At 44.1% G+C, this 16079-nt stretch overlaps 1 protein-coding gene across 7 annotated transcripts in view; it reads left to right on the forward strand.

The window, feature by feature from the left end:
* Positions 1-16079, forward strand: part of LOC146664476 (solute carrier family 45 member 3) — a 43360-nt gene that overhangs the window by 12591 nt on the left and 14690 nt on the right. For all 7 annotated transcript variants that reach the window (XM_085411567.1, XM_085411571.1, XM_085411569.1 and 4 more), the window contains one exon: positions 10431-10793. In XM_085411567.1, the coding sequence (XP_085267693.1) occupies positions 10646-10793 (148 nt within the window). In that variant the 5' untranslated portion in view covers positions 10431-10645. The remainder of the gene's footprint in view (positions 1-10430; positions 10794-16079) is intronic.

The following is a 16079-nucleotide window of genomic DNA, read 5'->3' on the forward strand; positions in this document are numbered from 1 at the left end:
GAAGAGCCATAGAAGCTCCGTAGTGTGAAGGTATTTCGGCTATTTCAAGTCTGACAAAAAACAGAGTAGCGTGCACTGTAAATTGTGCCGAAAGCAAGTCTGGAAATACAATAAACTGGTGCATGCGTCACACTGTGCGCCACGTTATTGTTTCGGTGAAATGAATTTCTACAATACTGTTAATTCTACTCTCTGCAGTGTTTAAATGCTTACATATACACACAGTTAGTCCCTCCACACATACGACTCGGTTCTGCTTCTGTGCCCCAGCTTTGTTTACTTTTTCCCACCGAAGCTTCTAGACTTCTGATTGGCCAACATTTCTGCACGGTTAGGAATCTAGCGCCACCTGCTGCTTTGGCATGTTCATAGCAGCGTTTTCCTTCATTTCTGCCTTTATGTGTGGACGGGATTATTTTTTAAAACGAAAACCGAAAATCTCCGTTTTCAAAAATACCCGTGTACGTGTGGACGTAGCCTCAGTCTCTGACTGGAAGCGCTAATTCGTCATTCGGCTTTTGTCAGACTAAAGTAACTGTTAAAACTGTTTGAAAAGCTAAGCTATACAACAAGGAGAGATCGAGAATTTCCTTTTAGTTCTCAGTTTATTTGATATTGACAAAAGTTAGTCAGTTTTGTCTGTTCTTCTGTAAAACAAACTAAGATTTATTTTTAGAATTAATATTTTGTTTCTAAGTGGAATTGACAATTTAGTCTGTTTCGTTTGTTCTATTTTGAAACTTAAACGCTTTAGCGGCTGCCTTTTGTGTAGTTTGCAATATTTGCCTTTATCTATCTGAAAAAGTCTCATGTTCCTTAAGTACATCTACCCTGTTGAACTTATTATGGGAAATAAATATTTAAATAAAAACAAGCTGCTGATTATTTCACATTTTACTTGTGAGCAACGGCACATTTAAATCTTACAAATATAGTTATTTGGCTGATATCGTGATAGATATCGTTATCGCCTGAAATGAAAAAAACATATCGTGATATGAAAAAATCTCATATCGCCCAGCTCTAATCCGAGCTGCACGCCGCAGTGTCCTGGAGGTGTACAGGTCCTGCAGAGATGGGAGTCTGCAGCCAATCACCTTCTCAGCAGAGCGCACAACACGCTGCAGTCTCTGTTTGTCCCTGATAGTGGCTCCAGCGTACCACACGGTGATGGAGGAGGTGAGGATGGACTCAATGATTGCAGTGTAGAATTGCATCATCGTCCGTGTTGGCAGGTTGAATTTCTTCAGCTGCCTCAGGAAGTACATCCTCTGCTGGGCTTTCTTGATGACGGAGGTGATGGTGGGCTCCCACTTCAGGTCCTGGGTGATGGTGGTACCCAGGAAGCGGAATGAGTCCACAGAGGTGATGGGGGTGTCAGTCAGGATGATGGGGGGGAGTGGAGCTGTGTGCTTCCTGAAGTCCACAATAATCTCCACTGGTGTGTGATTGAGCAACGTCCCTTTAGTGTGTTTCAGCTGAGTGGCTGTGCTGCCCTTCCATCGAAGCACTTGTTTGTTGTTTTAGTTTGTGTTTGGTGGTTATCCTGGGTGGGGGTACGCTTCAGGGTTTGGTGGGAAACTGTACCCCGCTCTGCTGCCTACCCTTGAGTTTGCGTTTAAAGTTGCCTCGAGCCCGGTACACCACTGAAGACCAGACAGGTAAAGTTTTGTTGTTTTTTTTTTTTTTAGTATTTTAGGCTGGGAGTTGCACATAGTAAACCAGTGGCACCAAACTTCCCATATGGAGAGAAGAAAAAAAAAATAAATATGGATGGATGGATGGATAGATATAGAAAAAAACACCCAGCACGCCCCTGCGGGCGGTTTATCCTTCAAGCTCGGGTCCTCTACCAGAGGCCTGGGAGCTTGAGGGTCCTGCGCAGTATCTTAGCTGTTCCCAGGACTGCGCTCTTCTGGACAGAGATCTCCGATGTTATTCCCGGGATCTGCTGGAGCCACTCGCCTAGCTTGGGAGTCACCGCACCTAGTGCTCCGATTACCACGGGGACCACCGTTACCTTCACCCTCCACATCCTCTCGAGCTCTTCTCTGAGCCCTTGGTATTTCTCCAGCTTCTCGTGTTCCTTCTTCCTGATATTGCTGTCATTCGGAACCGCTACATCGATCACTACGGCCATCTTCTTCTGTTTGTCTACCACCACTATGTCCGGTTGGTTAGCCACCACCATTTTTTCCGTCTGTATCTGGAAGTCCCACAGGATCTTAGCTCGGTCATTCTCCACCACCCTTGGGGGTATCTCCCATTTTGACCTCGGGACTTCCAGGTTATACTCGGCACAGATGTTCCTGTACACTATGCCGGCCACTTGGTTATGGCGTTCCATGTATGCCTTGCCTGCTAGCATCTTGCACCCTGCTGTTATGTGCTGGATTGTCTCTGGGGCATCTTTACACAGCCTGCACCTGGGGTCTTGCCTGGTGTGATAGGGGCAAGGGGGCCTGTCCTTCCATGATGGTTCCTCGTCTCCCTCCTCTTTCTTGGGTTTCTGCTGCCTGAGGTATTCACTGAGCACTCGGTCAGTTGGGGCCATCGAGATAGATAGAGATATAGAGATAGATAGATAGAGAGAGAGATCTATATAGATATAGATCGAGAGATATCTATAGATATATAATTTTATAAAGTTTGTATCTGTCTTGTGTGAAACTTGTATGAAAAGCATATAAGGGTGAAAACAGATATAAGATCCCTTGAAAAATTATATAATGAAACTTGTATGTTTTGGATACTTACTAAAAAAATATATGAAAGTGGCCACTTTCATGAGTAAATCATGTATGTTTTTACTATTTCTTTTCCATATGGGTTGGCAAGAGGTTTGAGACCATTCATTAATTATGGTCTGTAGCTGAGGCAGGTAGGTCGTTTTTAAGTTGGCATAGTGTGTACACTGTGCGCATCTAATGTCAGTGTTGATGGATGCTAATGACATCCTCATGAGGTGAGTGTTTTATGCTGTGACCTTTAGTGTTGTGGGGAATATGGCTACTTTTGTTGGATCACTTGTGAGTGTTGTTGGCCAGGTGATGGCAATAACACTGAGGGGTGCTGAGCCACCCTTGACGTGGTCGTCGTGTGGCCATAGCTCTCCATTTGTGGGTGGTCACTAGTATGTTTTTTTTTTTTACTGAACCTTGTGGATTAAAGTAAGTTGTTGTGGTATAGGGCCACTCGTATGTGACCATTTGTGTGGTGGAGAGAACAGATCACTTGGTTGTGATTATTTGTTGCTACTTTTGGTTTTGTGTTGTAGCAGGTCAGGTCATCATTTTGGGTTTGACTGTTGTGTGGCAACTTCAAATCCTCATGCAGGGGCATCCATGCTTAAAGATGCCAACTATAATGTGAACACTGTGCTTCTGTTAGCTTTTACTTTTATTTCAGGTTTGTGGGTCAAGGACCTGAAGGCTTCAGAGGGGCTTGTAATAAATTTAGGGGTCCTAGAGGAACCCTTTTGAGGGAGGAGGTGTTACGTCTCTGCAGCCCCTAATCTCCTCAATGTTTTCAGCTGGTGCTAATTGGCCACACCTAGTCAGGTGTGGATAAAAGCATACCTGATGCAAGCTCCCAGGGAGCTCACTTGTCTTTGCCTTGGTGACAGCAGCCATTTTAGCCAACCTGGTTTTCCATTCTAAGATAAAACCCATACTCTGATATTCGTCTCATTTTTTTATGTTGCGGCTTTGAGCCGCGTCGTAACAGTGTGTTTGTGAGACCTCACTCTAGCTGTGTGAATCATCTTTGGCCTCGGTGTGGTGAGCACTGGTGCTCTCCTCCACTCTTTCCATGGTTGGATCTTACTGGTGTGAAGATGCGTTCCTGTGCTGGGAGGGAACGAATCCTAAAAAGAATTCATAGTGACGACATATTTTGTTCCTAGCAGAAGAAATTAGTCTCTTATTAAAATAAGTCTTGAAGGAAAACCTACAGCGTCGTTCTCTCACGAGCTATGAACCGTCTGCTTGTCATCCTTTCAGTCTAGACTCTTCTGAGTCATTGTCCTAATTATGTGGAGATTTGAACGGAAAGAATTTTATTTTTACCCTCTAGAAATGAGACTCGGTTGGCTTTCCAGCTGAAATATAAGATGCATGTCCCGTACTCACATTTTCTCACCAAACCAGCATTTTAAAATAACGGTGATTGACTGTAATTTTTACTCAGGCTGCACAAAACTGGGGGGGTTATTTGCACCAAAGCTTTGCACTTGTTCCTTTTTTAAAATTTTAAAATTGCATAAAAAGAAGAGGTTGGTCACAGGATTTGCAGTGAAATGAGGGTCAGAGTTGGGAACAGGCTGAAAATCCAAATCAAACGCAAAGAAGTTGGAGAATGATGCCGGTGGATTAGCATAGCTAATCTGGATGACAACACCCGGTAATGCTCGTTGAAGAAGGGATGAAAGGAGGTTGTTGTAATCGCATAGAGTATCTAATATCTCTGATGTCTTGGAATAATTGTTTACACGAGATATGAGCTGGGCGATGTGGACTAACAAATCATATTTTGGCATTTTAAGGCTCGACGATTCATTTCAGCCGGTTACGTAAAGTGGTCTCAAACTTCAGTTCTAAGACTTTTAGGCCTCTTTGGTGAATTCAGACGTTTTCCCTGGTTTATAAATACAGTGAGTTGTACTGTGTGCTGTAAATTGTACATTTTGAAAGCGTTTGCACAGCTGTGCTGTAGCTTCACGTCCGACCTGATCGGGTATAGCTGCTGATGTTGTGGTTGTATGTGCAATATTTGTTAGGTCATACATATTAAAATATGACATGCTTTTTTTTTTTTTTTTTACTTAGACCTAGCTAATACTGGGTTGGCCCTCCTTTGCCTCTTAATTCTTCACAGTACAGAAGAGTATCCTGTTGTTCACAGCTGGACTGTCGTTTAACAAATGCAGCTGCGTGGCATCACTAAATTTGCAGCCAGCTAAGAATAAACTTGCTTGAGAATAAACTTGATTCCACTGCTGTCGAGTTCTTATTTTCTGAGGTGCGACTGCAGGAGGAAGACTGGGCTGAATGGAAAATGTCACTGACGCATCTGTTGCTACACAGCAAACGGCTCACAGACTGCACATAGTCTGGAGCAAGTGCCGAGTGTGGGCTCGCTGTCAAACTGTTGGATTGCAGCTTAAAATTCGAATGAACTGACTGTGGTATGTTCATTAATTTATAGGTTTACAATATCATTTACTGCAGATGCTTGAGCCTGAGGTGGTACGGACATGTGATTCGAAGCGATGAGAACTCTGTAGCAAAAACGGCTATGAGGATCGACCCAGAAGGACGCCGGCCTCGAGGCAGACTGAAGAAACGGTGGATGGACAAAATCAAGGAAGACATTAAGACCGTCAACGCATCGCCTGAGGACGCCTCGGACAGAACCAAATGTAGAACCAAACCTTTGCCGAAGAGCAGACCCTGCACCAGCGGGAACAACGCCAGGATGAAGAAGAGTCTCATTTACCCCCTGGAGACAAATTAATAATGTATGCTTATGCACATGCTGAGGGAAGATGCAGACGTGGACGGTTGGAGAGGACTGAATGAGCGGTCGCTCCCTCATACTCACCTGTGACGCATGTGCAGCTGGTTCGTAGTAACATAAAGCTCATACATGCACGTCACCAAATCCATAAATGGCACGCAGATGTCCGCACGACCCTTGCACTCACTGTGTGGCCACGAACTTTACGTGTCTCTGACCCTAGCGGACCTGTGAAAGGCTTTGGTTTCGCGTGCTGAGTGTTGAAGTCACGCAAATCAGGAAGCCAAAGCAGCTCAAATGCCAGTTAATGTGCAAAGCAGCAAAACCATCTGAACTGACGTGTAAAGAAGAGATTGAAGCATTTGTTTAGTAAAAGTATGTTGGTTTTTTTACTTGATCTCATCTTGGTGCACGTTTTGAATTCCTAAACGGGGATGGTAATCCAATAATTTGGGTCTAATTTGGCCTCTTGATACTTGTTTCTGTAGAGATCCCATGTCTGATGGGAGCCCACCTCGAGGACCTTCCAGGTGTAACCTGTTTGTTTCCTTTTCACCTGCTACTTTTCTACAGTGCTCCTCTCTAAGCAGCTTCCAGGACCAAGTAAAGGTCCAGCTTAACTTTGTCTTGTTTTACAGAGAGAGCCATAGAAAAAGGTTTGCTGGCCAAACAAGCGGTCTGCATAAAGACTGGTCTTGCTTGTCTCTCAGTGCAGACGATTGGGTCCATTAATGTCCAGGAACCGGAGAGGCAGAGCGGCTATAGTGCTGCAGCCATTCAGCGTGAGCCAAGCAGCCAACCAGAGCCTCCTGCTGTTTCTGCAGCCACGGCCTCCGCTGTGTTTTTGGCTGTGATGTCATCTCAAAACAATTCCTTCCGCTCTTCTCTTACAAACCTTGATATCTGCTGCGAGACCCTCCGCTCGTACCCAAACATGCTTCCTGTATCTTACCGTCTATAAGAATCCTGCATCAAAACATTTAGTCTGGAGTTAATACCTCCCTCTATTAAATTACTCTCCCTGGCACAATGTATACAAAGGCTGTTTTGTATTCTAAGAATACCACTCGGAGTCATTAGGGCTGATTTTTGTGAGTTGGGAGGGGGCGAGGCTGAATAGGAATTGGTAATGGAGCAAAAGGAGAGCTGACAACAGTAAACCAGCCTCCATCTCCTCGCCGTCACCTGTCTGGCTCCGGTTGTGTTATTTGTCAGGTGAGCAGCAGGAAAGTCATTTGTCTAACAGCCTAAGCGTGCCTTTGTGTCTCCGAGGCTACGTGAAGATGAAGGTCATGACTGCAATGCATTGTAGAGTCAGGTGTCATTAAGTAAGCAGTGGAGTGTGTGTGTGTCTCCTTTGTCCCCTCTCCCTAACATGCAGACTTGAGAGCTTGAAAGCTCCGTTCTGCTTTAAAACGGCACCACAAACGCTTTGTTAGCTGTAGAGCTACAATTTACAATAAACTGACCCTATTTTTTATATTTGACTTTAACCTCCTAAGACCTGAACTCTTCCACAGCAGCATTTTTAATTTCTCTTTGATATTTGGGCAGATTGGGACCTAACGAATGTAAAAAAGAATTACCAGATATATATATATATATATATATATATATATATATATATATATATATATATATATATATATATATATATATATTTTTTTTTACCTTATTTTTGTTTCTAAGAAAAATGAGAGCCACATATGAGGATATTCGTTTAAAATTTCGATAGAACAGTAGCAGCATAATGTCCTCGTAAGTGGATATCAGGCCCTTATAGAGCAAAATTAAGTATTTTGGTCTAAATAACACAAAATGGGATGTCCACATAGGTGGACGCAGGTCCTAGGAGGTTAAGGAGCATGAATGAATGTCACTCTGCACTGCTGTCTTGCAGTCCTTCTTTAGTTCGACACAGTTTCATTTCCAAAACACTGTAATCTGACGCGCATTTGGGAAAATCAGATTTCTGTACTCTTGCCACTTTTTCAGTCTAACAGAGTCAGATGGGGCTGCGGTGGAAGGCGTTCACACCGAGAACCATAAAGATGTCAGAAGGTTCCTCTTAGAATGCAGGTCAAAGATAAAGCTGACCTCAGAGGAAGGATGAGGAAGAAATCCTCTCTCACACACACACACACACACACACAGAGAATGTTGGTAGGGGGTTGTAGTGGCCAGACAGGCCCAGGGGCAAAGGCTGATCCCCTGATGAGTGTCTTTCAGTGCGTCCAGGCTGGGTGGGAATAAGATCTGACGGGTGTGAAATGGACCTCTCTCTCCCTGTGACCCGGGCGCCTGATCGGCCCGGCCTGCTAACACTGTTGCATTGTCCTTCAGATTCTCAGAGAGCCTCTATATCAAAAGTGTCATAATGACAAAGATGGGAATGTATGAATGCCTGAGGAAGTCTTGCAGTGGTGTTGATAGCATTCAGTTAATGTCCCTGATTTGTAATGATGTGAAAGGCATCAGAGATTTTAAATGGACCTCTTAGCTAACACCTTATACTATTCAAAAGCCACTGGTGGGGAAAATGGCTTGGCCACTATTTTATGTCTTTATCAGCTGTTTCAAATCAAAATCAAATCACTTTTATTGTCACATCACATGTGCAGGCACACTGGCACAGCACATGCGAGTGAAATTCTTGTGTGCGAGCTTCACAAGCAACAGAGATGTGCAAACACAACAACACAAACGAGCAAAATACAAGAATGGCCAACCTGAAACTAATAAATATATGTACGATATATAATAGTGTATGCTGTATGTTTTGTTGTTTGTTTGTTTTTTTTAAAGAGGTTTTTTGGTTTTTTTTCCCACCCAGCAAAGTGGAAAGTCCTTGAAATACCGACTGAACCCATCTGTGCTTAACCGAGTCTCGTCTGAGATGATCACATCCATTTTGTTTGCTGGGAGTGAACAGATGGGCAGCATTGGCAGATAAATGTCACACTAAATGCAAATATAGCGCCTTGTTTTTGTGGTTGTGGCTGTTCTGACCATTCGTGCTCTGCCCCTCTGCTTTAACAGAACACACCGTCTCATTGGTGGATGATGACGACAGTGTTTCTCTTGGTTGTGTTTTTGTTTATTTTCTGCTCCAGGAAGCAGTGCGATCTGCACATGGATGTTCATGGATGGCAGTTTTCTATTTAGAGGACTTTCATCAATCTGCCTCTTCTGCTGTTTCCAGATATTTCAGTTTATGTAAGATTCTGCTTTTGGTTTTCAGACTCAGTTCAAAACACTGAGAGACTGGTCGCCTTATCGGCATGTTCGGGTGAATGATTGGAGCACTTTCAGGTATATGGAGTGAATACATGCTGTTTGATTGGGAAAGTGAGAGTTTCACGAGGCTGTTATGATTTGACTAGAATTAAACAACTTTTAAAAACATGTTGGAGAACGTATGCTTCAATGTGTGTTTGGGTCGTCTGTCAACGTGATCAATAAGGATACAGTTGTTGTTCTTTTGAACCTAAAAGCACCAACTTGACCAAACTGTCGATGACGGTGTTGTCAGTCTGCCTCTATCTGGCATCACATTGGATCCTGTAGTAGTGTCTGGCATGCTGAGCCCATATACCGGGGTTGGGGAACTCCAGGCCTCGATGGCCAGTGTCCTCCAGGTTTTAGACCCGTCCTTGATCCAACACAGCTGATTCAAATGGGTAAATTAGCTCCTTGACATGTCTTCAAGTTCTCCAGAGGCCTGGTAATGAACTAAACATCTGATTCAGGTGTGTTGACCCAGAGTGAGATCTAAAACCTGCAGGACACCGGCCCTCGAGGCCTGGAGTTGGACACCCCTGCCATATACAGTCAGAGCATTATCATTCCCAACGCGTAACATACTGATGATTTGCCCCGCCCCTGGGCGTCACATGCTAATGCGAAAGGTGCTATTCCAAGTCCTTATGAAACGCTCTGGGTTGTCAGTTGAATCCAACAGAAAGCCGCTCGTGGCGCTAAGGCACGCTCAAGCAGAGACTCCAGCTGTCCATTCGCGTAAGCTTAACGCTACTACATCGTGTTTTCCAAAGTGATTCAGGATCAGGACGTGAACAGATTTAACATACATGACGATTTGTTAGGTTGATTTTCATGTCACATGTAAAACACATGTATAGGTTCATTCTGACCCGTCTCACGCCTCAGAACGCGTAACGTGCCGACAATTTGTCTCAGTCGTCGTTATGTTAGGTGATGGGATGACGTGTTGTATACGTTACAGGTGACTCGACTGATCATCTTGCCTGATCCTTTCTGCCCAGCAAAGATCTTTTATTGCTCATTGAGTTCAACAATAATCTGCAGAATATGTGACTAAAGCTCCAATCAGAGCTCAATAATGCAATAATGACAGTGTAGGCTCCGGGAGGTGTGGGTGCTAATACTGGTGCTCCTGTCAAGTGTCGTGGTGAGGGATAGTAAGAAAAGAGAAATTCAACTTTTCCGAAAGCTAATGGTTAATTTTTTTCTACATCTCTGGCATATTTTAAAACGAGGCGGAAAAAAGCGAGCAAGGAAAACAGCAGAGAGTAATTTGCATAGCAAATGGTTTGCCACGTTGCTCCAGCTGACTCATCTGCTTTCCCTGTTGTTGTTCGTGCTGCCCTGAAGCTGTTGGTGAAGAGCTCAGAGAATCCATCATTGCTTTTTGACTTTTGCTGCCATTTCCGTGTCTTTGGAACATATAATGCAACCTGTTTGAGGTTGTGTTCTGTTACAAGGATGCTGATAATCCCCTGTGTAACCTGAAGCCACTGACATCTGTGGCTTTACAGGTGTCATCCTGTGAATAATCGGTTTTGCTCAGGTTTTATTTCAGCTTTCAAACTGGTAATTTCTGCACGATGGTCATGATGTGACTGTGCACTGAAAGCTTTTCTTTTGCTCTTCAGATCCAGAATGCTGAGAAGAGGATGAATCCTCCAGGTCATCTGAGACATCAAAGTGTCTTTGCTGCTGTCCCTTTGCGACAGTCCTCAGGTCCGACCGGGGCACCATCTGCTTCCCCTCATCCCCCCCTTTGTCCCTATCCAGATCCTTCCCCCCTTCCCTGCCCCCAGTAGTGACCATCCCAGAGGGAAGGAAAGGCGACCCAGCCTCTGTAAATATGCCTGGATGGAGGTCTCATTGGCGTCTTGTTCTCCTGAACTCCCTGACCTGTGGCCTGGAGATCTGTGTGGCAGCTGGGATCACATACGTTCCTCCACTGCTGCTGGAGGCTGGAGTAGAAGAGCGGTACATGACCATGGTGCTAGGTAAGCTAATTACTAGGCCTTTTCGGCACCTCGCGGTGTGGGTGTTTGCATGCACTTAAGCCTCACTCTCGTACACGTATTCATGCTCTCTCGTCGTTTCATCTCTTTCTGTTAAACATGAAAGGCAAAGGTGGGACCGCCCACCCTGCAGGTTTCAGCTGCGTGTCCTGTCTATCTCCTCGATGGCTGGTTCAATGACGATATGTATTTTAAATAATAGTTTCATGGTATAATTGATACGTTAGACACGAGAGCTGGGAACCAGAGTGACTAATAATGAGCATTTCCTGTTTCCGAGTGTCTTTGACAAAAAAACCCAAACAAACACAAAAACCAGACCAGTATAAAACATTGGTTTTTGCCTTGAGCTAGGCCTGGCTGGTTGGCAAGGACCGAATAGGAGACTGTGCTCGAGTCCAGCGGTCCAACCGTTTTAGCGCCATGGACCGGCCTTTAAGGTGCAGCGGAAAAATAATAAAAAATAAAATTATACGACCAAAACAAAAACTGTGGTATTTTGTAAATATAATAATAAAGGCGAATTCACTGTGTAATTGTGTAACTTTATTAGCGGCGATAAAAACCGTGAAAACCATAACTTTCACAGCCCGGTACCAAACGACTCACGAACCTGTACCGGTCCGTGGCCCGGGGGTTGGGGACCGCTGGTCTAGTCCACTAACTCTGAATGACACATTATCTCCAATAATAATATGATATATAGTATATAATTTATATAATAGTACCTGGGTGTTTCGGCCCAGATATACTGTAAGGAAACACTGATCAGTGATTCTGTGACACTTTATACGTTGCAAACTAATAAACATAATTTTTGTGCATCTGCAGGAAGATCAAAAGGACAAAAAGCAGGGTTTCTGTGAATTTCGTAGGTTTTGCTGTAGTGTAAAGCTATCGGCATTAATTTTTGCAGAAGCACTGTATATAAGATCCAGTGGCAGCTAAATTTGTGTGTCACAGTGGGGGGTGTAGCATGGGAGTGCGAGTACGCGTCGGGGCAGCCATCTTCCATTTAGGTCATAAAAACATAATTGAGGTCTTTATGGAGGTAAGTGGTCAACTCACCTGTTTTGTCAGTGTGGCAATCAGGCAGCAGGGAGGAGAACTGTGGGAGGAAGAGCCACGTCCTCCAGACCGTCAGACACACAGAGCTGCTTCATTCAGTGTTTGGAGCCACTGTAATGTGAACATATTAACCCAACTTTGTTGCTTACATGAAAATACAGTAACGAGTTACAAGTAATGCGTTACTGTAATCCAATTACTTTTTTCAAGTAACGAGTAAAGTAAGGGATTACTATTGCAAAAAAGGTAATTAGATTACTGTTACTTTCCCGTAAGCACACTGCGTTACTAAAACCGTGATTTTTTTTTTTTTTTTTTTTTTTTTTTTTTTTTTTGCGAGAATGTCTCACGACAGTGACGTAAGCGAGTGCGACGTTCGTGACAACAGCTGTGTGCAGATCAACAATGGATCATATATGGAGTGCAGAGAGAGTATGAGCGTGCAGCGTTTAAAGCGTGGAAGTACTGGCCTTACTTTGAGTTTGATTCTGTAAAAAGTGACAAAAACATTAGTGTCCGTTGTGCGCGGGAAGAAAACAAGCACCGAGTGCGCTACCAGGGGAATGAGAAACTCCCAGATTCTTCCACTGACCGCTGCGGCACACCTGCACCACGGCAAACATCCACCTGCCCCACTCCTGCTAAACAGGTGAAAATAGAACAACAGGGCTGCTGACTTTATTTATTTTCTGCTGTGTTTTACTTGCATCTATTTGAAAGACTGAGTGTAAACACAAAAACCATTTTATTTTATGAGCTGGAATGTGCAGAAAATAGGTTTAAATGTTAAACTAATTTCTTCCAGTCAGAGAATGGTGCAGATAATTTAATCTTTGCTTGATGCATAAAGTTAAAAGATTACAACTAATAAATCAAGTTTTAAAAAAAGGCTTGATGATCTTATTGCCTATAACCGATACCGTTTCTGGTGTGAGGCGTGATGGCGACGGCTCAGTAGTGCAGAGTGGTAGACAAAAGGCCATTTCTCCAAACCCGCAGTTTCTTCAGCTCACACTCATTTCGAAATCAAACTAATAAACAGTGATGACATGCTTGTGTTTCCCCTTTGATGATGATGACGGTAATGGATGTAACCGCTCTTCACACAAACGCGTTCTTTCCAAAAGGGTGCAGAGGTGTTTCAGCTGTGTTGGGTGAATGTCAAGATGCTATTATTAAATTATAATGAGGCAAATTACATTTAATGTGGATCTATTATTAACGATAATTTGATTTGAAGCATTCTCTTATTCTTGGAACACGAGCTAAAAGTTCACCTTGATTGGCAGCCGGTTGGTAATCAGTCCCTGAGATCGTTAGCACTACCCTTTGAGGAGTTCTTCAAATGAATACATTTATTCACAGGTCTGAGGCTGCGTCCACACCAGCACGGATAGATTTGACAACTGTGTTTATGTCTGAAAACGCTCCACACTAGCATTTTCAGTCGTTTTCAGAGTTGTGCGTCCACATTGAAAAGGCCGAAAACGCTGACGTTCCAGTCCTGCGCATGCGTGAAATGCAAGAAGATTCGACCTGCCTCATTTCTGTCTGCTGCTTATTTACTTTCCGGCTCTTTGAAACGTCGCGGCAGAATGTTGAGGAAAAGCACCGAGTTTGTTAAATGGACTCACAATGAGGTGGAGTTGTTGCTGCGAGTAACACAAAAGTACAAAGTTGCAAAAGCGAGTGAGAATTAAAGAATTTGAAGAAAAGCTCTCTGGAGCGCGTGCAGACTGATACTAACTCAAACAAAACAACTGCTGTATAATGCCCTCCGCTATCTTTGTTTAATTAGTCACATGACTGCATCACATGACTAACATGCGTCATCGTTTTCGATAGTCTCTGTTTTCGCTGTCCACACTGCAACCGTTTTCAAATGTATACGTTTTCAAAATGCTGCGTTTTCCTTGAGCGAAAACGCCGTCTCAGCGTGGACAGGAGGCCAAAACGGAGAGAAAACGATGTGTTTTCAAATGCAAACGCATTAGTGTGGACGTAGCCTGAATCGTTGGAAGCTTCAGCCAAAGGTGGTGAAGCTGAAATGGACCAAATCCCCTGCGTTACTACATCCCAAAGGATACTCTATTGGATTGGCATCTGATGGCTGTGGAGGCCATTGGAGTGCAGTGAACTCGTTGTCGTGTTTAAGAAACCAGTTTGAGATGTCTGAGCTTTGCGGGATGCTGCTTCATCCTGCTGGAAGCCATCAGAGGATGTAGTCGGTGTAGACAGGGTCACCAGCAATACTCAGACCATTACACCAACGGCACTGTTGATACAAGGCTCCATGTATCTGTGCTTTAATGTTGTTGACGCCAAATTCAGGCAGAAGTCAATACAACATTTTCCCCAATCTTCTGTTGTCCAGTTTTGGTGATTTGAACTTCAGCGGGTTGCCTGCATACCATGTTGACCATCTGTATATGCCTAAATACTATGAGTTGCTGCCATGGCATTGGCTATTTGGATATTTGCATTAATGAGCCGGTTCGGTGACTGCGCTTACAGGGAAGGCCCACTTTAGTTGAAATTGTTCGACATGTGGACTACGAACTAAAAACGAGTTCATGACCTTTAGTCTGCAACAGCGTTTCGGTGGGTCGTACGTGACAAAGTAACATCCCCACTGAGGAAAAAGAGACGATCACTGTTATTCACTTTACCTGTCTGATTGGACTGTTAGCATTTGTACTGTGTGCTAATATGAATAATTGCTTTATCCTGTAAGTGCAAATGGCATTCCCGTGGTCCTCACTGCAGGCGTCTGTTTGAGACGTTGCCTTGTGACTGTACTGATGATAGATATAATTCCACCGTAACAAAAGGCTCAGAGTGCACAACAGAAATGGCCATTCAGCTGTATAAAACAATATCCCCTCCTACTCTTGCACTTCTCTAACAGCTGCTTGTGATATGAAGAAAAATGATTTCACTGTAGCGTTGCTCTCAAACACGCTGCACTGTAAGCCAATCTGGAAATGGCTTTCAACCTAATTCCTATATGCTTGTATTATAATGGAGTGCTGGGATGTTATTTGAATGAAGATGGATATCGTGTCTTGGGAGGCTTATAGCTAATTTCCCCAAGCAGCAGTGTCAAGTTCTCCGATGGCTGCTGTCTGCTGTATCTAATAGCCATTTGTGGTTGCTTCATCCAACAGTAATTACTTTCTTTCTCTAGTTTCTCTTACTGGGGCAGAGAGCGTTCTGCTTTTTAGCATTTAATCGTAAGTACGTTTAGTTGAGCACATGTGACGCTTTTTTATTCATTGTATTGGCTATTTTTCATAGCACACATGCGTGTTTCTAAACTGGAGTTTGCATTGTGTTTAGGAGAGGTAAGAGTGAGTGGGGAATGTTTGATGCAGTGACACTTCCAGCTGTAGATGATAAGGATTGTTTTGAGGGGCCTCCACAGCTGCAGAGGGAGAAATGTGATCGAGGGTAGACTCGCTGGCAGCAGCGTATTTGTTCTACCTGTCTCCATTTCCCAGTTTAAGTGGCTCCTTTCAGTTCATGCTTTTAAGAATTCTCTTCATGTTTCACTTTCTTGTCAAACTGCAGAAAGAGTGCAAATTGATCTTGCTTGTGTGTCCATGTTGGGTGGCTGTAGCTCAGGTGGCAGAGCAGGTCAGCCCCTAATCAGAAGGTCGGTGGTTCGATCCCAGGCTGCATCCTGGCTGCATGCCAAATATCCTTGGGCAAGATACTAACCCCGTGTTTGCCTACTGGTGGTGGTCAGAGGGCCCGGTGGCGCCTGTGTCCGGCAGCCTCGCCTCTGTCAGTGCGCCCTAGGGCAGCTGTGGCTACAATGTAGCTGCCATCACCAGTGTGTGAATGTGTGTGTGAATGGGTGAATGTAGTGTAAAGCGCTTTGGGGTCCTATGGACTAGAAAAGCGCTATACAAATGCAGGCCATTTACTACTTTTTGAACGTTAGTCTCTTTGGAGACAAAGGTGCCACCGTTGGTAAGAAACTCACAGGGCGACTTCAGAGCCATTAGAGTCAGGCGAACTTGGGAAAAGTGTTCCCACGTTTGGGGCTCTGTCGTTTAACATCCACTTTCCAAGTCTGAGGCTCCTTTCTGAGAGCCTGTCTGCATTTCTCAGTGGGCGATGGCCTTTACGTTGGGGATGGGCTTAATGGGGACCAAGTCAACACCGATAATCAGACTTGAAACGAGCGTAAACTTA

Source organism: Rhamphochromis longiceps, linkage group LG7, assembly GCF_057381845.1.
Source record: "Rhamphochromis longiceps isolate RC_006_pf linkage group LG7, R_longiceps_female_GT1.1, whole genome shotgun sequence".
In the NCBI taxonomy this organism is placed as follows: Eukaryota; Metazoa; Chordata; class Actinopteri; order Cichliformes; family Cichlidae; genus Rhamphochromis; species Rhamphochromis longiceps.